The sequence below is a fragment of the Pelecanus crispus genome, chromosome 1 (assembly GCF_030463565.1).
Source record: "Pelecanus crispus isolate bPelCri1 chromosome 1, bPelCri1.pri, whole genome shotgun sequence".
Classification (NCBI taxonomy): Eukaryota; Metazoa; Chordata; class Aves; order Pelecaniformes; family Pelecanidae; genus Pelecanus; species Pelecanus crispus.
In genome coordinates this window covers 151,338,369-151,363,074 of record NC_134643.1, presented here as the reverse complement: position 1 = coordinate 151,363,074, position 24,706 = coordinate 151,338,369, and the positions used below count along the sequence as shown (strand labels likewise).

Here is a 24,706-nt window from a genome sequence, read left to right as displayed (position 1 = left end):
GTTCAGCAATGTTGGCCTAGTGCTTTCTGGTCTATGTTAAAAAATATATGTGTTTTCACATGGTTTTTATCTTGCTTTTAGGCACAGCGACTGCATGCTTGATCGTTCAGTCGTTAGTTTTCTAAACATCCCAAGGATGTGAACATTCAACCTGCTGTGGAATTTACTTCAGAGCAAAACGTCCTTTGAAAATTAGAACAGTCAATACATCTTTTATACTGTGACTCCTGTTGCAGTAATAATTTGTGAAGAGGTTTTCTAGGTCATCCCACAGAAAGTTTCTCTTATTTCTCTTTCATCCACACTCTTATTGTAATACCCCATTATGGCATCAGTTGATACATATGTATTAGCAGTAGTTCTTGTTTTGAAGGAAATATAAATCAGGACGCTTGAGGTCAGTGTGAACACTGAAGCCAGTCAAAAACCTTTGGGCCTTTCTATACTTCTCCCATTTCAAGTCTGCAAATCCGTTTAAGCAGCAACCCCAAGAGTTTAGGAACATCTGATATTTTATGACATACTATGTTACACATTATGGACAACGGCTTCACGCACCTGTGGGGTCTTATCAATCAGTTTGAAATTATGGCTAAGGCAACATTTGGCTGCCTTGAATGGGAAGGTCTTGCATCCCGTTTCCCTGTGTCCTTAACTTCCTGTCCCCTCCTTAAGGGGGATCTAATGTTCATATTACACCAAGATGAACTCACCCTACTCACTTGTCCAACAAACCCAATCTGCAGGGTTTTCACAGGGTTAGCTTTATGGTGGATCAGCCTACTAACCAATTTATCCTACCATTGCTAGGTCTATTGCTAATAATTGAAATGGTATGTCTGTATCGCATGTACCTTTCATGGCAGTTTATCATTAAAGCAGGTAAATTAACATTCAACTGCAAGTGTAGTAGCAGTAATTGAAGTGATATAAGCAAGGCAAATTTTAGTATGCAGTGATCTGGAGAAAAAGAAGATAGAATAGCTGCAGCTCAGTCAGGGAATTCAGCCCATTATGATACTAAATTCTTTGTGAACATGGTAGATTCATGAAGCCCACAAGGCACAACAGCAATATACCTAGCATTATTATTTCACAAAATAATTCTTTTTTTCTTTTTCTTTCTTCCTCCCCACCCCCCCCTCCCCCCCAGTAGTCCATTTCCAACAAGAAAAGAATAATTTTTGGCTTAGCTCTAGGATCAAATAAAGGATCAGCAAACATGTAAACCGTATGCTGTTAATCTGTTCTGGTTTTGTCATTTATCATATTTTACCATGGAGACCACAGATATGACGTCTTAGGCCCATTAAATTTAATGGAGTTTCAGCTACTGACCTGAGCTGTGACATTTTAGAAAACATTTCTGCATTTTAGAAAACATTGTTTCATTTAAAAATGCATATTCTTTCTGCCATCTGACAATTAATAGTCAGACTTATTTTCACTTACAGTAATCACACATTCCCTCCCACCCAAATGTCAATAACAAAGACGACATCCTCAAAAACTGAGTGTAATTAATTCCCAGTCCTAGAATCTGAAAAGGCCAGTCTTGTTAATTGAAGATACTCAGAAGAGCATGACCAGCCTTGATGAGATGATAAGAATTATCATAAAATGGCAATTTTTAACTTGCAAGTGCACTAAATACACTAACTACCTTTTTGCAAGCAACACAAGTTTGCACTGCTGGGCTGTGACTAATGACATGCAAAGCATGTTCCTCTGAATGTGATTTTTTTTTTTCTCCACATGCTATTGTAGCTAAACTTTTTTCAGTAAGGCAATTATTTTTCTTAGCTAACTTCTCAGAACATTTCTGTTTAAATAGTAACTGAAAAGCAAATTAAGTACGATGCATTATAGCTTAATCTAGTAATAATAATATCTATAACTTTTAGTATTTTTTTAATCCTTGATATTATATAATTAATCGTCTAAGCATTATTAGACGGTAAGTGTCATCTCCATTTTAAAAGCACAGAAACTAAGTCAGAAATGTGAAACCGAAGTGTAGAAAGAATTCACCTTGAGGGATATTCCAGCTCAACATTTCATGCCTCTCCTAGAGGTCCCACCCCTCAACAGGACACAAGCATAAGGCTGTAATTCTGAAAAAAAAAAAGCCTGAAATGTCCTTGTCTTTATTCCTTTGAGTAGTCCAGTTTATCAATCATGGATAAAGATAAGCAGAGGCATAAGCATTGCAGGGTCTTCAAAACTGCAACAAAACACACTTTGCCTTATTCGGCTAAATATTTGCAAAGGAATACAAGAAATCTGCACAATGCTGCATAAAGCAATACGGAGCATTTATATAAGCTTTTTGATTCAAAGTCCAACAGCTTGGGCCCCATGTGGTCACCGAGGTACCTAATGCCAGTTTGATTGTCCAGCATGGGATTGCATCCATGGCACAGGACTTACAGGACGTCCTCATCCCTGCAGCAAAGCAGCTGGAGCCCGGGCAGAAAACTGCAAAGCTCAGATGGTGTCGCCCACCTAAGTCATCTCCCAGGATTTTCCTTCTGGGCAAGCTGGAGCAGCCCCAGGAGTTAGGCTGTTCAGAAAGCTGCAAAACTACAAGTATCCTCCTCCTTAAAAATGTAACTGGAATTTTTCCTCACTGTGCTTTGGGTTTCCCCCTGTAATTTTAGCTATGGAAAGTATCTACAATGCTACAAGCCTACCCCTGCATTTTATAAGGGAATATTAAATTTAATATCTCTATGATGGTCACATAACACTTAGATGGAGTAATCTGCAGATATTACAGAGGGTTAGATCTCTCATAACATTTCAGGATGGTTGATAAAGACATGTATTACTCTTCAGTTGGTTTGTCCCTGAACAGATGGGATCTCTCCCAGGTGATATGGACTCTGCTCTCATCTCTGGGTAAGTCAGACTTAGAACCACAAAGTTATTTCAATCCTTGTGGTTTTACCCCTTAGTGTCCTCTAATGCAGCTCCCCATCTTTTAAAAGCAGGAATCTGAGTATATTTGGGTTTCACGTGTTCTCATTAGCACTTGCCTAATGTGATCACAATACTCTGTTCTATTACACTGAGAATAGCACAGGGTCATGGGAAGTAGAGTCTCAAGTATTTTGAGCATGCATTTACCTAAAGTTCCAGTGTAGTTTGTTTCAGAAAATTTTCATGAGTTTTGAAACCTAGAAAAATAATTCTGATTTACTATCAAAAAATTTTAACTCAGACTGCCAGACTTACCAATGAAAACCAATTTAGCCTGTTTCCATTAAAGTCTCACAATTTAAAAAAAAAAACAAACAAACAAACACCAACTCTGTTCAATTCATTATCTTCTTCTCAAAAATGAATAGATACATTCCAATCATAAAACATTTTGCACCAAACATAACTACTGCTGAGGTCCTTTCAATACCAGGAAAAAAGAGAAGAAAAAAAAAAAAAAAAAAAACAGAAAAAAAAAAAAACACTTAAAGATGGTATTCCCAATGTCCTATTAAGGAAAAAAGAATCATTATAAGATACAGCCTCAAGAGGACAACTCCTGTAATCCAAAAGATACTGCCTCATCTAATGCTTTTAATAAGGCAAAGTGAAGAGCAAAATAATGAAATACGCTTCGGACTCACCATATCTTTTAGCAACTGGTTTAAACGTAAAAATGGTGACTAGTAAGTTCAGCTCATTTTGATAAATTAAAATGGCAGGAATAATTTAAAATCTGTCAAGGTTACACTTTTATTTGAAATATCACAGTGAAAGCTCCCTGCAGCAAACAGATACAGAGCACATGTTAAATTAATCTAAATTGTTCTCTTAAGCTCTGTATATCAGGAAGATCTTATGAGTTTCAGAACCATCAGAATAAAGTGAAAAATTTTGTCATATCTTCACCAAAACACTGTTAATGATAAGGTCAGGTCTTGCCAACCAGTGTATATCTGTATAATCATTCCACAGTTGTGGTATGCATACAAAAATCCAGGGAGGACAAGTGCTGCAACTTCCTAAGTTTTTACCTCCCATCAGTGATTTTTCTGTACTGATTCTTTCCACAAAAAATGTGTATAATAAAATTGTGAAGTGCTGCTCTATTGATTCAAAATGCCACTGTATTATACTTTCTTTCTGCATAAGGCAGGTAAAGTAATATTACAGTTGCCTTCTTGTGGTGGCTACATTATCAATGCACTAAGCGAATAATATGAGATTGTCATATTTCCCTTATTCTGCAATGTCAGAATACTATTTTTATCATCTGAAAACAAGAAAAGACAGATCAACATTGTCCTCTTTCCAAGGGGAATGCTCCATCAACTCTAAAGCAGTACAAAGGACATATACAGGATTTTAAACATAAAATTATATAAAATGTTTAAAAATATAAAAGTCTTGAATCTGTATAAAGCAAATAACTATACTTATTTTCCTTCCTGATCATTAGAAGAGCTATTGAAGGTGCAAATAATAAAAGACAGATTTTTTTTTTTTTTTTTTTTTACCTTTTCAAACATAAAACCATGACCATCACAGATCCTGATATATTATCCAAGAAGGAGTATACACAAGGTCTGCAGGGACCATAAGTTCCTAGTTCCTTTGAGACTGAAAGTCTTACAGTTCGTTAAAATAAAAAACACAATATGTACCAGAAATATATGATCTTAGATCACAGAATCATAGAATGCTTTGGGTTGGAAGGGACCTTTAGAGGTCATCCAGCCCAACCCCCCTGCAGCGAGCAGGGACAGCTTTAACCAGACCAGGTTGCTCACAGCCCCGTCCAGCCTGACCTGGAATGTTTCCAGGGATGGGGCCTCCACTACCTCTCTGGGCAACCTGTTCCAGTGCTTCACCACCCTCATTGTAAAAAATTTCTTTCTTATATCCAGTCTATATCTATTCCTCTTTAGTTTAATTCTATTATTCCTTGTCCTGTCGCATCAGGCCTTGCTAAAAAGATTGCCCACATCCTTCCCACAGGCCCCCTTTAAGTACTGGAAGGCCACAGTAAGGTGTCCCCGCAGCCTTCTCTTCTCCAGGCTGAACAACCCCAACTCTCTCAGCCTGGCCTCATAGGAGAGGTGTTCCAGCCCTCTGATCATTTTTGTGGCCCTCCTCTGGACCCGCTCCAGCAGGTCCATGTCCTTCTTGTGCTGAGGGCCCCAGAGCTGGACGCAGCACTCCAGGTGAGGTCTCACCAGAGCAGAGCAGAGGGGCAGAATCACCTCCCTCGACCGGCTGGCCACGCTGCTTTTGATGCAGCCCAGGATTTGGTTGGCTTTCTGGGCTGCCAGCACACATTGCTGGCTCATGTCCAGCTTTTCATCCACCAGTACCCCTAAGTCCTTCTCCACAGGGCTGCTCTCAATCCCTTCATCCCCCAGCCTGTACTGATACCAGGGGTTGCCCCGTCCCAGGTGCAGGACCTTGCGCTTGGCCTTGTTGAACCTCATGAGGTTCACACAGGCCCACCTCTCCAGCTTGTCCAGGTCCCTTTGGATGACATCTCGTCCTTCTGGCATGTCAACCGCACCGCTCAGCTTGGTGTCACCTGCAAACTTGCTGAGGGCGCACTTGATCCCACTGTCTATGTCATTGATGAAGATATTAAACAGCACTGGTCCCAGTACAGACCCCTGAGGGACCCCACTTGTCACCGGTCTCCATTTGGACATCGAGCCATTGACCATGATCCAAGATAATTCATAAGAAAGCTGTATCTTTTAATTTTAACATGCATGCTGTCATCCACAGTAGGAGAATTAAAATGTTAACTATTCATTGTTAATATATACAACTGGATTGCAGAGAGGAGCAGGGGGGGATGTTCCTGTTCCCCATTGTTCTTCAGGATTTAAAAATATTTCCCATACATCCCATGAATTTAGCATCTTGGGTGAGGACAGTAGAATGCAATGCATATTGCAAAACCGCCATCCAGATTGAGCTTGGAGTTAAATGTTTGAAAATACCTTGAAAGATCCCTTTCTTTGGACATTATTCTCTGCCTAATCTGCCTGCTGGTTTTCTCACCTGAACCAATTTTCAAGTGAGGACAGCCCACTACTTTCTGCAGCTACATTAAAATACCAGACGTGCTTTACTGGCAGCTAGTGAAGTACCTACGTAGGTACAGATGCACCTCAGCATTGAGATTTATCAATGTACTTAATCCAGCTAGGTACTTGCACTTCTCAATGATTCTAGCAAGAAATGGTTGCTATGGTTACAAATATGTTACTAGAATAGGCCTAAGGACTGTTCTCTGACCCTGAGCAGTGCATGTAGCTGTACTGATGCTACATAATACTTTATTCTGGGTCCCCTCTGTGCCCCTGCAGTGTCCTTGTGGCCCTGGGCATAATTATTATTATTTTATGTGGGCTTTTTCAATTCAAAGTGTCTGAAGCAGCATTGGGGTTGCCTTGCAAGTCATCACCGTAGTTCTTCCCCAGCAATAAAAGGAAAAGTTGTCCTGGTTTCGGCTGGGATAGAGTTAATTTTCTTCCTAGCAGCAGGCATAGTGCTGTGTTTTGGAGAAGAATGTTGATAACATGCTGATGTTTTTAGTTGTTGCTGAGTACTGCTTATGCTAGTCAAGGACTTTTTCAGCTTCCCATGCTCTGCCAGGCGCACAAGAAACTGGGAGGGGGCACAGCCAGAATAGTTGATCCAAACTGACCAAAGGGCTATTCCATACCATATGACGTCATGCTCAGTATATAAACTGGGGGGGGTTGGCCGGGGAGCAGGGATTGCTGCTCGGGAACTGTCTGGGTATCGGTCGGCGGGTGGTGAGCAATTGCATTGTGCATCACTTGCTTTGTATATCATTATTAGTATTATCATTATTATACTGTTACTATTAGCATTACTATTTTACTTTATTTCAATTCTTAAACTGTTCTTATCTCAACCCAGGAGTGTTTCTCACTCTTACTCCTCCGATTCTCTCCCCCATCCCATCGGGGTAGGGGGCGTGAGCGAGCGGCTGCGTGGTGCTTAGTTGCTGGCTGGGGCTAAACCACGACAGTCCTTTTTGGCGCCCAACGTGGGGCAAGAAGGGTTTGAGATAACAACAGATTAACCAGAGTGTATTAAGGAGTCTGTTAACAGTTGCCGGTCACGATATTAGTTCATCTGGTCTGCACCATGTTCTTTTTTTTGCAGCACGCGTTAAAGCTTGCTGTCAGTTTGTGTAGCGTGCTATGCTCTGCAGTGATTCATGATCTTTTGCTTGGGAGGCTCCTTATCAAAACCCTGACCTTGAGCATTCTTTGGTATTTGGGTTTCATACAGAAGTCACTACTGTACTTCGGGTACTACCTCATAGAGAGAGTTAGCAATTATACTTCTTACTCTGAGAGGCTTGTTGTGGAGGAAATACAGAATGGCACCTTTGCTGCTTTCTTCTATGATGTTTCCTCCTTCATTACAACAACTTTCCAGTATCTTGAACACCCCTGGGCAGTTAAGATACTTCTATTGATACTTCTTGGGAATGTTGTTTCCGTTTTGATAAAGGTCAATAAGCAGTTTAAAAATATCATCCAGAGATCTACCCCAAGGCTGGACAGTTATGAGTGGCAGGGTGTGTGGGATCGTATGCGCAAGTACCTAGGGCAGTGGGGACCTCCAGTGTTTTGGAACTTCACCCCTGAACAAGTGCAGAATCCTGAAGAATTAGTAAAGTATTTGGAAGAAGTATGTTGTCACCCTGGTAGCTCCAGAGAGACACAAATCATTGCAACATGCTGGGGACTGGCCCATGCCTACCGAGCCGTGGTCAACACTAATCAGTACCCTCAAAAGAAAGAGAAGGTCTCTGGATCTGATGACAAAACAACAAGCACTGTGGCTACTCAAACCCCCACTACAGGCCCTGCGGCTACTCCAACCCCCACTACAGGCCTTGCAGCTACTCAAACCCCTGCCCCAGGCACTGTGGCTACTCCAGCCACAGCCATGAGCACTGCGGCTACTCAAACCACAGCCATGGGCACTGCGGCTACTCAAACCCCAGTGACAGACACTGCGGCTAAACCAGAGAACCAACCTGCACCGGTATCAGTTGCCCCTATACAGAAGAAAAAATACACGAGGAAATCAGTTCGTTTAGTAAGGGATGAAGATGAACCAGGGCCATCACGAGAACCAGAGGAGGAAGAACCCATAAATGAGATGGTGACCACCCGATCCCTATCCCTGAGTGAGCTGCGAGATATGCGAAAAGATTTCGGTCGTCATCCAGGCGAGCACATCATCACCTGGCTGCTCCGATGCTGGGATAACGGGGCCAGTAGCCTGGATTTAGAGGGTAGGGAAGCCAAGCAGCTGGGATCCCTTTCCAGGGAAGGGGGCATTGACAAAGCAATTGGAAAAGGGGCAAAACCGCTCAGCCTCTGGAGGCGACTTCTGTCAAGCGTGAAGGAAAGGTATCCCTTCAAGGAGGATGTTTTATACTGCCCAAGCAAATGGACCACCGTAGAAAAAGGTATCCAGTACCTGAGGGAATTAGGCGTGCTGGAGGTGATTTACAGTGACCTGAATGATGAGCAGTTACCCAAAGACCCAGATGAAGTCAGGTGCACACAATCCATGTGGTGGAAGGTGGTACGGAGCGCACCAGCATCGTATTCCAACTCGTTGGCAATACTAGCCTGGAAAGACGACGAGGCACCAACGGTGGATGAAGTGGCTAGACAACTCCGGGACTACGAAGAAAAAGCTCTCTTCCTCCCTACGGGCCTGTGTCTCGGCTGTGGAAAAACTGTGCCAAGAGTTCCAACAACTCAGAGAGGATCTGTCCTACTCCCCACCTGCACGGACCAGTGTCTCAGCCATTAGGAGTCAACGCCCCTATGCTCAAGAGAGAGGATATAGAGGATACACACCACGGGGCACCCTGTGGTTTTACCTGCGTGATTATGGAGAGGACATGAGAAAGTGGGATGGAAAACCCACCTCAACCTTAGAGGCACAGGTGCGTGAGTTGCAAGGAAAAACTATTAGAAAAGGCGGTTTTCCCAGGAAAATTGCAGCTCCAGTCTCCAGTGAGCAGTTCCCAAGACAGAGTAAGAGGGCTAATTTTACTTCCGACCTTGATCAGGGGACTTTTGATTCACATTTACAGGAAGTGAACAGCGAATACTGTGACCAGTGTTAGAGGGGCCCTGCCTCCAGCCAGGTGGAGGAAAGGGACAACCGGGTTTACTGGACTGTGTGGATTCGATGGCCTGGAACGTCAGACCCACAGGAGTATAAGGCTCTAGTGGACACTGGTGCACAGTGCACGCTAATGCCATCAAACTATAGAGGGGCAGAACCCATTTGTATTTCTGGAGTGACAGGGGGATCCCAACAGCTAACTCTACTGGAAGCTGAAGTGAGCCTAACTGGGAATGAGTGGCAAAAGCACCCCATTGTGACTGGCCCAGACGCTCCGTGCATCCTTGGCATAGACTACCTCAGGAGAGGGTATTTCAAGGACCCAAAAGGGTACCGGTGGGCTTTTGGTATAGCTGCTTTGGAGACAGAGGAAATTAAACAGTTGTCCACCTTGCCCGGTCTCTCAGAGGACCCTTCAATTGTAGGGTTGCTGAAGGTTGAGGAACAACAGGTGCCGATTGCTACCACAACTGTGCACAGGCGGCAATATCGCACCAACCGAGACTCCCTGATTCCCATCCATAACCTGATTCGTCGACTGGAGAGCCAGGGAGTGATCAGCAAGACTCGCTCACCCTTTAACAGTCCCATACGGCCAGTGCGAAAGTCTAATGGGGAGTGGAGACTAACTGTGGACTATCGTGGACTGAACGAAGTTACACCGCCGCTGAGTGCTGCCGTGCCAGACGTGCTAGAGCTTCAATATGAACTGGAGTCAAAGGCAGCTAAGTGGTATGCCACAATTGATATTGCTAATGCATTTTTCTCCATCCCTTTGGCAGCAGAGTGCAGACCCCAGTTTGCTTTTACCTGGAGGGGTGTTCAGTACACCTGGAACCGACTGCCCCAGGGGTGGAAGCACAGCCCCACCATTTGCCATGGACTGATCCAGACAGCACTGGAACAGGGTGAAGCTCCAGAACATCTGCAGTACACTGATGACATCATTGTGTGGGGCAACACAGCAGAAGAAGTTTTTGAGAAGGGAAAGAAAATAGTCCAAATCCTTCTGAAGGCTGGTTTTGCCATAAAACAGAGTAAGGTCAAGGGGCCTGCACAGGAGATCCAGTTTTTAGGAATAAAATGGCAAGATGGACGTTGTCAGATCCCAATGGATGTGATCAACAAAATAACAACTATGTCCCCACCAACTAGCAAAAAGGAAACACAAGCTTTCTTAGGCGTTGTGGGTTTTTGGAGAATGCATATTCCAAATTACAGCCAGATCGTAAGCCCTCTCTATCAAGTGACCCGGAAGAAGAACGAATTCAAATGGGGCCCTGAGTAACGACAAGCCTTTGAACAAATTAAAGGGGAGATAGTTCATGCAGTAGCCCTTGGGCCAGTCCGGGCAGGGCAGGATATTAAAAATGTGCTCTACACTGCAGCCGGGGAGAATGGCCCTACCTGGAGCCTCTGGCAGAAAGCACCGGGGGAGACTCGAGGTCGACCCCTAGGGTTTTGGAGTCGGGGATACAGAGGATCCGAAGCCCGCTATACTCCAACTGAGAAAGAGATACTGGCAGCATATGAAGGGGTTCGAGCTGCTTCAGAAGTGGTTGTTACTGAAGCACAGCTCCTGCTGGCACCCCGACTGCCGGTGTTGGGCTGGATGTTCAAAGGGAGGGTCCCCTCTACACATCATGCCACTGATGCTACATGGAGTAAGTGGGTTGCATTGATCACACAACGGGCTCGAATAGGAAACCCCAGTCGCCCAGGAATCTTGGAAGTGATCATGGACTGGCCAGAAGGAAAAAACCTTAGAATATCACCAGAGGAGGAGGTGACACGTGCTGAAGAGGCCCCACTGTATAATAAATTGCCAGAAAATGAAAAGCAATATGCCCTGTTCACTGATGGGTCCTGTCGTCTTGTGGGAAAGCATCGGAGGTGGAAAGCTGCTGTATGGAGTCCTATACGACAAGTCACAGAAACTGCTGAAGGAGAAGGGGAGTCGAGTCAGCTTGCAGAGGTGAAAGCCATCCAGCTGGCTTTAGATATTGCTGAAAGAGAAAAGTGGCCAGTCCTTTATCTCTGTACTGACTCATGGATGGTGGCAAATGCCCTGTGGGGGTGGCTGCAGCAATGGAAGCAGAGCAACTGGCAGCACAGAGGCAAACCAATCTGGGCTGCCGCATTGTGGCAAGATATTGCTGCCCGGGTAGAGAACCTGGTTGTAAAAGTTCGTCATGTAGATGCTCATGTACCTAAGAGTCGGGCCACTGAAGAACATCAAAACAACCTGCAAGTAGATCAGGCTGCTAAGATTGAAGTGGCTCAGGTGGATTTGGACTGGCAACATAAGGGTGAATTATTTATAGCTCGGTGGGCCCATGATGCCTCAGGCCATCAAGGAAGGGATGCAACGTATAAATGGGCTTGTGATCGAGGGGTGGACTTAACTATGGACAGTATTGCACAGGTTATTCATGAGTGTGAAACATGCGCTGCAATCAAGCAAGCCAAGCAGTTCAAGCCCCTTGGGTATAGTGAACGATGGCTGAAATATAAATATGGGGAGGCCTGGCAGATTGATTACATCACGCTCCCACAGACCCGCCAAGGCAAGCGCCACGTGCTCACCATGGTGGAAGCAACCACTGGATGGCTGGAAACATATCCCGTGCCCCATGCCACCGCCCGGAACACCATCCTGGGCCTTGAAAAGCAAGTCCTGTGGTGACATGGCACCCCAGAAAGAATGGAGTCAGACAACGGGACTCATTTCCGAAACAGCCTCATAGACACCTGGGCCAAAGAGCACGGCATTGAGTGGGTGTATCACATCCCTTACCATGCACCAGCCTCCGGGAAAATTGAGCGATACAATGGATTGTTAAAGACTACCCTGAGAGCAATGGGTGGTGGGACGTTTAAACATTGGGATACGCATTTAGCAAAAGCCACCTGGTTAGTCAACACCAGGGGATCTGCCAATCGAGCTGGCCCTGCCCAATCAAAACTTCTACGTACTATAGAAGGAGATAAAGTTCCTGTAGTGCACATGAAAAATATGCTGGGGAAGACAGTCTGGGTTACTTCCCCCTCTGGCAAAGGCAAACCCATTCGTGGGATTGCTTTTGCTCAAGGACCTGGGTGCACTTGGCGGGTGATGCGAAAGGATGGGGAAGCCCAATGTGTACCTCAAGGGAATTTGATTTTGGGTGAAAATAGCCAATGAACTGAATTGTATAATATTAATTGCTTTATAATACTGTATGTTATCTCTTAACTGCATGTTAATATAATAATATAGTAGGTTAATATTAAGTATATAATACTATATATTATGATTGCTATATGCCACATCAATGGTATTGCAGTAAGAATTGCCCAGCTTAATGAAAATGAACTTTGATGAAACCATGTTGGAATGAGAACTGACTTCAGCATGCAACAGTCCAACACTGCACACCACCTCTCCTGCTCTGAAAGACTGTGATGACAGACGGAACCCAAAGTCATGGGCTAAATGAACTCAATGGACATTTTAGAGGGATGGGCCAAAGACGAAGGGAATGATATCTGTGTGTATATCAAGATAGGGAAAGGGGTGGTGATTAATTGGAACACATTGGAAAGGGGAAGGCCTGTGCATGACGTAGATGGTATAGAATAAGGGGTGGATACTGTCCTGGTTTCGGCTGGGATAGAGTTAATTTTCTTCCTAGCAGCAGGCATAGTGCTGTGTTTTGGATTTAGTAGGAGAAGAATGTTGATAACATGCTGATGTTTTTAGTTGTTGCTGAGTACTGCTTATGCTAGTCAAGGACTTTTTCAGCTTCCCATGCTCTGCCAGGTGCACAAGAAACTGGGAGGGGGCACAGCCAGAATAGTTGATCCAAACTGACCAAAGGGCTATTCCATACCATATGATGTCATGCTCAGTATATAAACTGGGGGGGGTTGGCCGGGGAGCAGGGATTGCTGCTCGGGAACTGTCTGGGTATCGGTCGGCGGGTGGTGAGCAATTGCATTGTGCATCACTTGCTTTGTATATCATTATTAGTATTATCATTATTATACTGTTACTATTAGCATTACTATTTTACTTTATTTCAATTCTTAAACTGTTCTTATCTCAACCCAGGAGTGTTTCTCACTCTTACTCCTCCGATTCTCTCCCCCATCCCATCGGGGTAGGGGGCGTGAGCGAGCGGCTGCGTGGTGCTTGGTTGCTGGCTGGGGCTAAACCACGACAGTCACACTGCAGGGCATGGTGTGAGGGCACGCAACGCTGTTAGAGGATGCAGAAGCCACCCGAACATCTAATGCCCTGAGAAAATGGCAAAGCTGCTAACCCTTTAACCATGGCCACCTGCCCTTGGGACCATTCCCCCAGGCAGGCATCTCAGAGCTGCAACAGGCAAGCTGGGTTCACATGGACAAAATAATGATGACAGCGCTGAGGTATACCTTGTTTTCTGCTACAGTTGGCAATGCCTGTGCTTGGTTAATCCCGTGCAGCACAAAGTACCATAGCAGACATTTGTAGTCACTATGGGACACAGAAGGGGAAACTCACCAGACGTTAAGTGCTAAATGACTTTTTCAGTTTTACCTTGTTTTCTCTCTTGACCTTCACCTTAGCTGTGTCACCCTTTGGACATTTTTATGCAAAATGAGGCCCAGTGAGAGCAGTACTCACTCTAAGTCCAGGAACAATGCCTGGACATCTTGGGTCTGCAGCCAGCACAGTCCTATCGGTTACACATGTCTGACAACCCTCAGTTATCACTCCCCTACTTCTTTCCTCTTCTAGACTTTCTACCCTTCCACTGCCAGTTTTGTACTTCTTTTTCCCCTCCTCCTCTCCCATTTCTTCTCTTAGAGAAGCAGCTGTAAATCTCCACATAGAAGAAAGAAACATCTTTGCTCACTCATCTGCTTACCACATTTCACATTGTGGGAAACAGCACCGTGTTTTTCGCACATTAAGCACTTTACACATGACTATGATTAAATAGACAATTCCTTCTGTTGGAGGCTTTACATACTGACTATCATACTACCACAGTAGTATTTTCCCAGCTGCTGCAGACAGTGAGCTACACCAGAGGGAATAACATGGTCGCCCCTCTCCTGGCATCACCACTCCTGCTTCATCAGTGGGTCTCTCTTTCAGCCAGCAAAACCATCAGAAACTGGAGCAAACAACACAGGAGAAATGGGGAGCTGGTGCCAAATCAGCTGTCATGCTAAGAGAAAGCTCTTCCCCTTGGGCAAAAATGGCAATACTACTACTTGTCACTAGACCTCATGCCACCCACTGTCCTGGGGATAGTGAGCTTCCAAAACACTGAGGTCCACATCTCCACAGCTTGATAGCTGAGACATAACAGTGTATTGTCACACTTCCCAGGGACTAAATAATGTACTGTTAACCCTTAAAGGAAGTAAAAACTTTGGTTTCAAGTTTTGGGGCTGAGGGGGTGGGGGGAACAGCAAGTTTAATTCCTCTTACGCTCATATATTATTATCTCCCCTTACATATCGTTTTCAGAAAGTATATACTTTTTAAACCTTCTCAGCTTACTACCCTAATCCTACTATCTTTTTCTGCATCACACAGAAAAAGGCACAAATTTATCAGCTCAAATTTGCACTCAAAAAAGTCCTCAAAATATCCCTTCATTCTTAAAAAGAATTTGATTTTCTCTCTCATGGCTGAGGAGTTCAGATTTTTTTTTTCTTTTCAAGCTACTGCAGGTGGATAGAGGCTCCTGGGGAAGGAACTTGCATTTTTTTCTGCTGCACAGGTGCTACAGCTCAGTCTGAAAACAAACAATTTAAAGACGCTGGTAACACACAGCATTGGAATTAATCTGCCAATGTATCATCAGAATAACAGCATTATCTGTTCTTAAAATTAGTGCTTATCTATTCTCAATAATCTGTGTAGCCCAAAGCAACAGAAAAAAGCTTAAAGCACATGGAGTACATTGAAAAAATTCTGGGGAGAGTAATATACCAATTAAGTCTCACATATCTTGTTTAACTGTGAATTGAGGGCAAGCTGAGGGAAGGCTGGTATTTAGTTGATTAAAACAGCTGCTTCAAACCAGCTATTTGAAGTTATCACAGAAACATTGCAACCTGAGGTGCAAGGGCCCCTGAAAGCACCTTGGAGCACATTCTGCAAATCTGAATCATGATGGCTACCCCCTAATGGAGCTGTCTTTGTCACTTTCTCTTCCCCTTTCACAGAAAATTTCAATAGAAAGAGTAGCTCTTCAGCATTTGCTCTAATTGAACAGCTACTGATTAGCTTCACAGCAGTGGAGGAGCAGCTGATTATAAGAACACATGGTATACTGATTGGGAGACTGCTATATCTGAACATACGAAGCTGCAAGTAACAAAGATTACAGAGAGATGAATTGAGGGAAATACGCTAGCCTCTTATAAAGTGTACAGTGTTTCACCAGCAAAAATATTATGTCAGTGAATAAATTGTACTATTCAAATTAATCAAAAAAGTTATGTATAACTGATTTCTTAAAAATCCAAAACATGCTTTAAAAGGTTATAGATGAAAGAAAAAAAAAATCTAATTTCTAAAATGTATATTCACAAAACAATGCTATTATGTCAGGATCAAAATTGCTCACAGTTGGCAGAATGTATTTTCTGACTGTTTCGATATTACTTATCTCAAGATGTCTTGCAAGCTGGCACTTTTAAAGATAATTTAAGTATATAATAACTCTAGTTGTTCATGGAAGTATCCATGAAGCTATGACTTTTATTAGAAAATAAGAAATTAATAAAAGCAAATTAATTCTTTTTACATAAGAAAGTTGGAAAGTTATAAAAAAATGCTGAATACCAAATATTTAATAATATACTTCAAGGCAACAAAGGAAAGTAATAATTTTTTATAATGATGCATAATTACAAAGGGTTTTATCTAGGAGGTTGCAAGGGTTCCTTTCCCCCCCAACAAAAATATAATTCCTTTCCCAGAGATGATCTCTTCTACAAAGGATTCTCATTCTTGAGCCCTGTGTAGATAAGGTAGGAACTTGCTCTACATTTATCATTTTGATACAGAATCATAGAATCATAGAATGGTTTGGGTTGGAAGGGACTTTTAAGGTCATCTTGTCCACCCCCCAACTTCAATGAGCAGGGATATTTTCAACTAGATAAGGTTATCAGAGCTCTCCATCCAACATGACCTTGAATGTTGCCAGGGATGGGGAATCTACAACCTCTCTGGGCAACCTGTTCCCACCACCCTCATCATAAAAAATTTCTTCCTTAGATCTAATCTAAATCTACCCTCTTTTAGTTTAAAACTATTACCCCCTGTCCTATCGCAACAGGCCCTGCTAAAAAGTTTGTCCACATCTGTCTTATAAACCCCCTTTAAGTACTGAAAGACCGTGATAAGGTTTCTCTGCAGCCTTCTCCAGGCTGAACAACACAACTGTCTCAGCCTTTCATCATAGGAGAGGTGTTCCATCCCTCGACCATATTCATGGCCCTCCTCTGGACCCACTCTAAAACTCTAAATTTAAAATATGCTTCATTTTCCCTTGCCTAAGTTTTAAAAGAAAAGTCTAATTTGAACTTGTACTCTCTGACAGCACATACAGTCATATTTTTAGAAATTGCTTACACGTTTTTCTATGTCTACATATCACATGTGAAAGGTAACCCATTCTGACACTCTAGTCAACACAGCTATCCTACTATCCTACAGGTCCATGCCTTTCCTGTTGGACACAGTACTCCAGGTGAGGTCTCACCAGAGCAGAATAGAGGGGTAGAATCACCTCCCTTGACCTGCTGGCCACGCTGCTTTTGAGGTAGCGCAGGATACAGTTGGCCTTCTGGGCTGCAAGTGCACATTGCCAGCTCATGTCATTTTTCATCCACCAGTATGAAGAAGAGGAGCAATAGGAACATGAACCAACTCCCCACCTGTTCAGATTATGTATTTCAGTAGTCTGTTGGGGACAACTTGTGAGTGGGTATTGTTTATCTCGTAGCTTTTTCGCCTCTCTTCAAAGTACTAACTTGACTAGACAAGTAGGAAGATCACTCACCCATGATACACAGTTTGCAATACTTAATAATAAGTTTTTCATGGATATTTATTTTAGGTAATGATGGCTTCCCACAAGACAAAACTCAGCATTAATTATTTAAAATTGACAAATTTAAGGCACATCTATGGCTAGGAGAGGAGAGCATCCCTTTCTGCATGTCAGCACTGCCAATTTTCAGTGACTTACTTTCTCTAAAGGCATCCTGGCATCCGAGATAACATTCTAGCTACTTTAATGGAAGCTGACGTAGTGTAAACTGAGGTGAGTCAAAAGTCTCCTATCTTTTTTGTCTACTGGTAAATAAAGTCTTTCTCTTTGACTCAGAAGTATACAGTCAATAGATTTATTTACCAGGTAAGGAAGACTTCTTGCAGCACCTTCCCTGGTACAAGAAGGTAGGAAAAGAAGATTTTTGATGGCTTTCTGAAAAATCTTACTTTGTAGTGTCACAGGGAAATATCTAGGATTTTAGTGACTGAGTTCATTGTTTTATTTCTCTTGCTCTTGGGATCAAATCTCTAAGGGTGCAGAAAGCCTCAGCTGTTGCACCATGGTTCAGTAATGAAAATTCGTGTCTCATACCAAGCAAATATATAGAAGGAAAATTCTCCTTAATTCTCTTAGAAAACAGTTAGGTAGTATCACCTCTAGAACAGCTCAAAATTAGTTCTTAATACTGGGAAAGACTTTGGCCCCTAGAGCTGTGAACAGGTATGAGCATGCTTTGTGCTGAATGGGCACTGAAGTCCCTCAAAATTGAATGCTTGCACAAGAGCCAACTTCCTAAGCAGTGAAGTCTCTTCTCTGACCTTTCTATCAGATGGGATTCAAGAGACATGGTTCAATCGACTGAAGAGAAGACTGTCACTTCTGTCTTTTTAATAAAACCCTACTCCTAAACCTAATTTTCCCTGGAACAAGGCAAGTCACTACTAGTGGTACTCATCTTGCCCAATTAGGTACCTATCATGAAGATCTCTACCAGTGAGTTAGTCACCTTGAACTCCCCTTATACTCAAAAGACAGAAGTAAACTTTTGGGGAATGCAATATATCTGTTCTAGCATAGAAAGCTACATTAGTCTTTAGAGGGGCTAATCTTTGTCCACAGATTACAAATGGAGCCAAGTTATATCAACCGTATCAAAAGTTGTCTTCCCCATGCTAAACTGACACCATACACACAGGTTCAGAGATGTCCTACAGCACAGCAAAACATCTGTTGCATGGTGTCCTGGTTTCAGCTGGGATAGAGTTAATTTTATTCCTAGTAGCAGGCATAGTGCTGTGTTTTGGATTTAGTAGGAGAAGAATGTTGATAACGCACTGATGTTTTTAGTTGTTGCTGAGTACTGCTTATGCTAGTCAAGGACTTTTCAGCTTCCCATGCTCTGCCAGGCACACAGGAAACTGGGGGGGAGCACAGCCAGAATAGTTGATCCAAACTGACCAAAGGGCTATTCCATACCATATGACGTCATGCTCAGTATATAAACTGGGGGGGGTGGCCGGGGAGCCGGGATTGCTGCTCGGGAACTGTCTGGGTATCGGTCGGCGGGTGGTGAGCAATTGCATTGTGCATCACTTGCTTTGTATATTATTATTGTTATTATCATTATTATATTGTTATTATTATCATCACTATTTTACTTTATTTCAATTCTTAAACTGTTCTTATCTCAACCCAGGAGTGTTTCTCACTCTTACTCCTCCAATTCTCTCCCCCATCCCATCAGGGTAGGGGGAGTGAGCGAGCAGCTGCGTGGTGTTTAGTTGCTGGCTGGGGCTAAACAACGACACATGGTCAGTGGAAGCCTGGATCCTAAGCCTTCTGCAGCCAAATGTGAAAAAAAGATCAGTCCCAGGGAAGAAAAGGTTATACTCAACTATTTTTGTACAAAGCTTGCTAAGAAATTACACGTAGTGAATTATTTCTTAGCTTGTAAAGAAATTATGAACATTTGGGGGTTGTTATTAAGTTTCAGCACTCAGACAGAAGCCTGAGAACAATGATGAAAACTTCAAAATGACTGAATAGAAGGACATAAAATCGTGAAGACAAAATGGGACCAACATACTCAACAGCCATTGAAACAGCTTCACCAAGACTTCTGGAGACTACTGAGGTGAGCAACCTAAAAAAGACATATATTTAGTCCTAGTGAATTATAGAAATTATACATCAGGGAAATTTAGGGTTGAAAGAGCCACAGAGGCAAGCTGGAAAGAACTTTGAAAGTTCTACTCTTGATTAAATGTCCTTCACTGACCACAGACCAGGAAAAGATTGCTGAAAAAATCCAGCGGAAGAAAACCAGCAGTAAAGGAATGCATCAGTGCACTATGTCTGTCATAAGAGAAACCTGGGATACTTCTAAAACTAGGCTGTGAACTCAGCACCTTGAGCAGATGTTATCTGTTGCAATACAGAACACCTTGGTATTCAAGTCTATGGCTATAAATTATGCAAAATATCCCTGTAAATTTTGAAAGGTATTTAATAATTCATGTCAACACCTCAACCTTAGCACCAGAAAAACATCCATTTCTAAAAGTCAGAAAATATCACAACTAAAAAGAAAATCCTAGTTATTAATTAGAAAATTAACGTTCAGAGACTGAAGGAGAGTGGGCACTTCCATCCGAGGACAACATTGTAGTAGACACTATCCAGTTTCTATTTAACACATATTCAATATAGTGATAATAAAAATGTTTTCATGCTCACACTTACCAACAATTTCACTCGGCTCTTTATTGTAAAGTTTTTTGTTCCAGTAAAGAAGTCTGAGAAAAGGAAAGGAGACCAGAACAACAAAGCAGATACCAACAAACATATGCCCTGTGAAGGCTGCAAAATCCAATCCCTGAAAATAAAAATGAAAACCTAAATTAAAAATCTGTTATTTTCCCATATTACCTACAGGGAAAAGTAGCCAACTATATGTACTTTAGCAATCAATAGTAAATATAAAGCAATACATTAAGTTCCAAGTACAGTATATGCCGTATTTCATCTGTTTCAAGGAGACGAGCCACATTACAATTTATTTCAGAGAACTGAAAAAATAGCATTATGAGTTATTCTGAAATATATTTAGTGTCCCTGACATGGATAGGGAAAAAAAAAAAAAAACCACCAAACCAAACTGAATCATTAACTTTCACTTTCATCACTTAAAACACTGTAAATTCATTTTAAATCACACTGAATCACAGAAATAGTTAAATTTTAATGACCAGCTTTTGTTTCAAACTGATGACAACATGGATTTTTACAATAATTCCATCTGAACCAGGATTTCATCTAAATTCACAAATATTATTCTATGATAAAAATATTATATGTCAATATTCTGTTTATTTTTCACCTGCTTAATAAATGGATGCATTTCTTTACATTTTGCATAATGAAAGCCTTTTATGAAGGGGTTCTCAGAAAGGTTAGGCAAAATATATTAAAAAGCTACTGTTTTAAGCAATAAGAATAAATAGTGACAACGCACCCTCAAACTTTGAAGTTAGCGATGCTTTTAGTAGGACATTGGACTAGATGACCTCCAGGGCCACTTTCAACTGAATTATTCCATGATTCCATATTACACACACTGTAGTGGATCAGGGTTAGCCTTTGGGCTGGGATTTTCTGAAGTAGTCATGACTAGCCTGTCCAAAAGAAGTTGTCCATGAAGCTCCAAGGGGGAATCACATCCAAGTACTCTGGTAGCAAGGAACTGTCTTATGTTCACAGAGCAGAGGTTGTCTAAACTGGTGATGCCAGCAGAACAGCTCTGTGACACTTGGAAGAAAGCATGGTCCAAGCCCTGAGTAGTTCAGGTTGTCCAAACTGAATTTTTAGAGCATCCACTGATTTCCCAGAGACTCTAGAAAGTCATGGCATCTCCCTGTGCCACACCTCTCTGTTTTTACAAGGATGATAGTGACTTGCCTTTTACCAGATACCTCTGTGCTACCTATAGACCCTTCTGCAATGCCAAGACAAATTAAAAACAGCTATATTGACTCCTACTAAAAGAATTTACGTGGAAATGTCCCAGCCGAAATGTCTCCGATTCAAAAAAGTAAAAAAAAAAGTTTCTCCATTACACCACAGGGCATAATAAAAAATACACGACACAAGAAACTGATTAAAGTCATAAAGAACTTTCATAGCCAGATAAAGATTAGCGCTCTTTTGCAAAAAATCCATAGTTTGCAGACAGTCAAATAAATCTCAAAGATAAATATGCAGACCTGGGATTAGAATCTGATCCTATGAAAAATACAGGTTGCAGCTTCATGAGCTAAAGAAAATCATCTTTCGTTGCTATTTAATAGTAGATTCCTTACTACTTCTGCTCTCCAGCCACTAAAATGTGAAACTGTATACCTGTTCATTTGCTGGCTTTTCATTGTAACTCAGCTACTGCCATTTCTTTTATGAAAGTAGAAAGAAGACCCTTCAGGAATTGGAATAAGATTATTTTAAGAATCGGACAGAAAAACATGGTACCACAAAGGAAAATAATATACCTTCATTCAGTTTGGCTACATAATAGGTCAGCCAGTCAAATGTCTGACATCTCTGCAAGACAGACTTTACAAGTCAATTTTTATAAATACTCAGAAAGATTGGCCTCTGGGCATCAAGTCAAGATTCAGAGCTACAGGAGACATTTTTATGAAGGCCGAAATCAACATTCATAAGTCTGGGAAATTTACAAATAGCAATGAGAAAAAAAAATAATTGAAATTCTGCAAAGGCTCAATGTTTGTGAGACCTGCCCCCAAAGTATATAAAGTCCATATCCCCCAAGTATATTTCCTTAATTACAACCATTTAAAATAGATAATAAATCTAATTTATATATGGGTTGCCTCTAAGATTATAGCCAAAAAGAAAAATCAGAAAATTTTGGCCAGAAAAATTAGAATCCTTAAAAGCACAGTGAACTGGCCTTGGTTTGGAAATTGCTGAACTGTTGACAATGTGCCATTAAACAGTTCAGAAAGTATGGAAAATAAGTATTCGGTTTTGTATGGTCTCTAAAATGACCTAAGGAGGGGTAGGAAGCTGACAGAAATTGAGCTGTAAAAACACTGAAGCTACACCAGCTAAAATGACAATACCTAAATGTGACTGGAAAAAAATTTCTCCTCTGAAAAAAAAGAAATGAATGGAAAACAGCTAGCTGAGGAGCAATAAAGTAATTAGAGGTGGTCAGAATATACTCAACCCCAAATTACCAGAACCAGGAAAACTACTTTTGCATTCAACCTACTCTTAAAAAGAGGAGTGGACGTGAAGCTTTTCTTAGGCTGGCAACAATGTGCCCACCTCACAAAGAACAATGCCAGCTACCAGGCAAAGTATACCAGCAGAAATCCTCTGCAAGAGATACTCGGGCATAAAGCTAATTCTAATGTAGGAAATAAAAAAGAGAAACAGGAACTCGAAGAATCCTTGGAAACTCTCAAGTTTAAATATGTGATGTCTCCATCATACGCTAATGGAACTTGAACTTAAGGAAGTGACTTATTGCAGACAAGCACAAAGATTTACAAAGTCATTTGCTTCTAGGTTTTGAATATCACACCGATTTCAGAGCAAAACAATTGTGCTTTGCTACTGAAATACCACAATGCAGAAGCTTCTCAAACAACAACAACAAAAAAAACCAGCACAAGAAATGTGCCGCTTGAAACCCACAAAACTAATTTCTCTATGAAAAGGAAAGTCACACCAACCTAGAAGGCAAACTAAAAAGGAAGCCTCAGGTCTGACTGATACATGAAAGGAATTTAAATGAGATGGAGATCACAATACTCTTAAAAAAAAATTCAGGATTAACACAGCTTCGTGACATAAGAGCTAACATATATAAGCCTTAAAAGTGATTTGAAGACACCATCACAAGAGATAAAAATTGTCTACTAGATTTTTTGGCATCCTATCCAGGAGCTATCCAAACTTTTCAAAGAGAGTAGCTGGGCTGAGATTCAGGATTTTGTTAAACTTCATAGTATCACCCCATTGATCTTTCTTATCTCCGAGATCCCTGGGGAAAAATAAAACATGCTGCTCTGCTGTGACTGCAGAACAGCTTTCCAATTCAGCTGAAACAAATTGTTTCCAGCATGGAGTGTGCTTATTTCAGGTAAGAGCTTGCATGATAGTATTGCCTGCAATAGTGCAAGGCTGGATTCAGCTGTCTTCCCATCCCTTGCTCCCCGCTTTCCTCCCTGATTCCTCCTTGCCTCGATCCACAAGAGCCAGTGAGTGAAAATGAGTCCTGATGATCATTAGCCTTGGTCAACTTGTACCCTGTAGCCATGAGGACTACCAAGTGTACTCCTTTTTATGGCTGATATCAGACAGGCTCACAGTGAAAACCAGTTCACTACCCACCTTGATGCTTTGGGCTGGGTGCTTAGCACCAGCCTCTCTGCAGAAAACAGAATATGCTTCCAGGGAAGGAGCAGGCAGATTTCACACCTTGCACCACTGACTAGTAGTCAACTGGCAGCCTCTGGAGAACTTTAAGAGACTAAAGGGTTTACTTTGCACCACAGATACGAATGATGCAGCAGAGGATACCAAGATGGTGGCACAGTTACTTCATCAGTTGCTCCTGCTCCCTTTCCCACACCCTACAAAGGGCGCACAACATCTCCACAGAGCCTACATTCATGCCTGTGTGGCTGTGGGTAATGCATTTTATACCTCCTGAGTCCTCTGCACTGCCGGGCCCAGGATCCAGCATTGTAAAAACACATTAAAGCGCTCCACATGTCTGCTGCATACAACACAATGTCATTTTCATAAAGATTTTCTTTTTCCTGCACAATAGACTGAAATAGAATTGACATGCACAATAGGCAAGAAATACTTTTCTTCCAGGATATTTCAATCCACCAGATAAATACAATACATGCTTCAAATGTCCCTTACTTGAGGCTATCTGATTGTGTTAAATTTCTCCTATTACTCAGTCGACCAAAAATCTAAAGACTTTGTTTTAGCAAGACAACAGCCTAAATGTCTGTCTACAGATTCAGAGCTGAAACAGAGTGGGCATCTTTCCTTGGTTTATAGTTTTAAATGCAAAGTCAAATATATCGATTTCATATTAGGAGGAAGTATCATAGAGTTTTCCTAAAATACTAATTTTCTATCATCCTGATTTTTTTTTTTTTAAACTATTTTTGGAGGTGTGAAATTAACTTCTGGTAATTCAGACCCTTCCAGGGGAAATCTGACATTTTAGAGCAAAGAGAAAGCAAAAATTGTAGCTAGGTGCAGCAACTCAGGGAGCAGCAAATACTGTGCTTCTAGACAGAATGCCCTTTACTTAGTATTTTAAAATTAATAAAATAAAGAAGATCAAGAGTAATTTTTTATTTCTACACTGGTTTAAACATCCCTTCTGGCTAAGTGACTGAGATCTACGTTTTCTCAGGAGGAACTGCTCATTATGT

At 41.8% G+C, this 24,706-nt stretch overlaps 1 protein-coding gene across 1 annotated transcript in view; it reads right to left on the bottom strand.

Annotated features, from left to right (window-relative positions):
- OCA2 (OCA2 melanosomal transmembrane protein) overlaps positions 1-24,706 on the bottom strand; it is a 200,490-nt gene that overhangs the window by 105,780 nt on the left and 70,004 nt on the right. Inside the window, exon 14 of the mRNA XM_075723222.1 lies at positions 19,962-20,094. Within this exon, the coding sequence (XP_075579337.1) occupies positions 19,962-20,094 (133 nt within the window). The remainder of the gene's footprint in view (positions 1-19,961; positions 20,095-24,706) is intronic.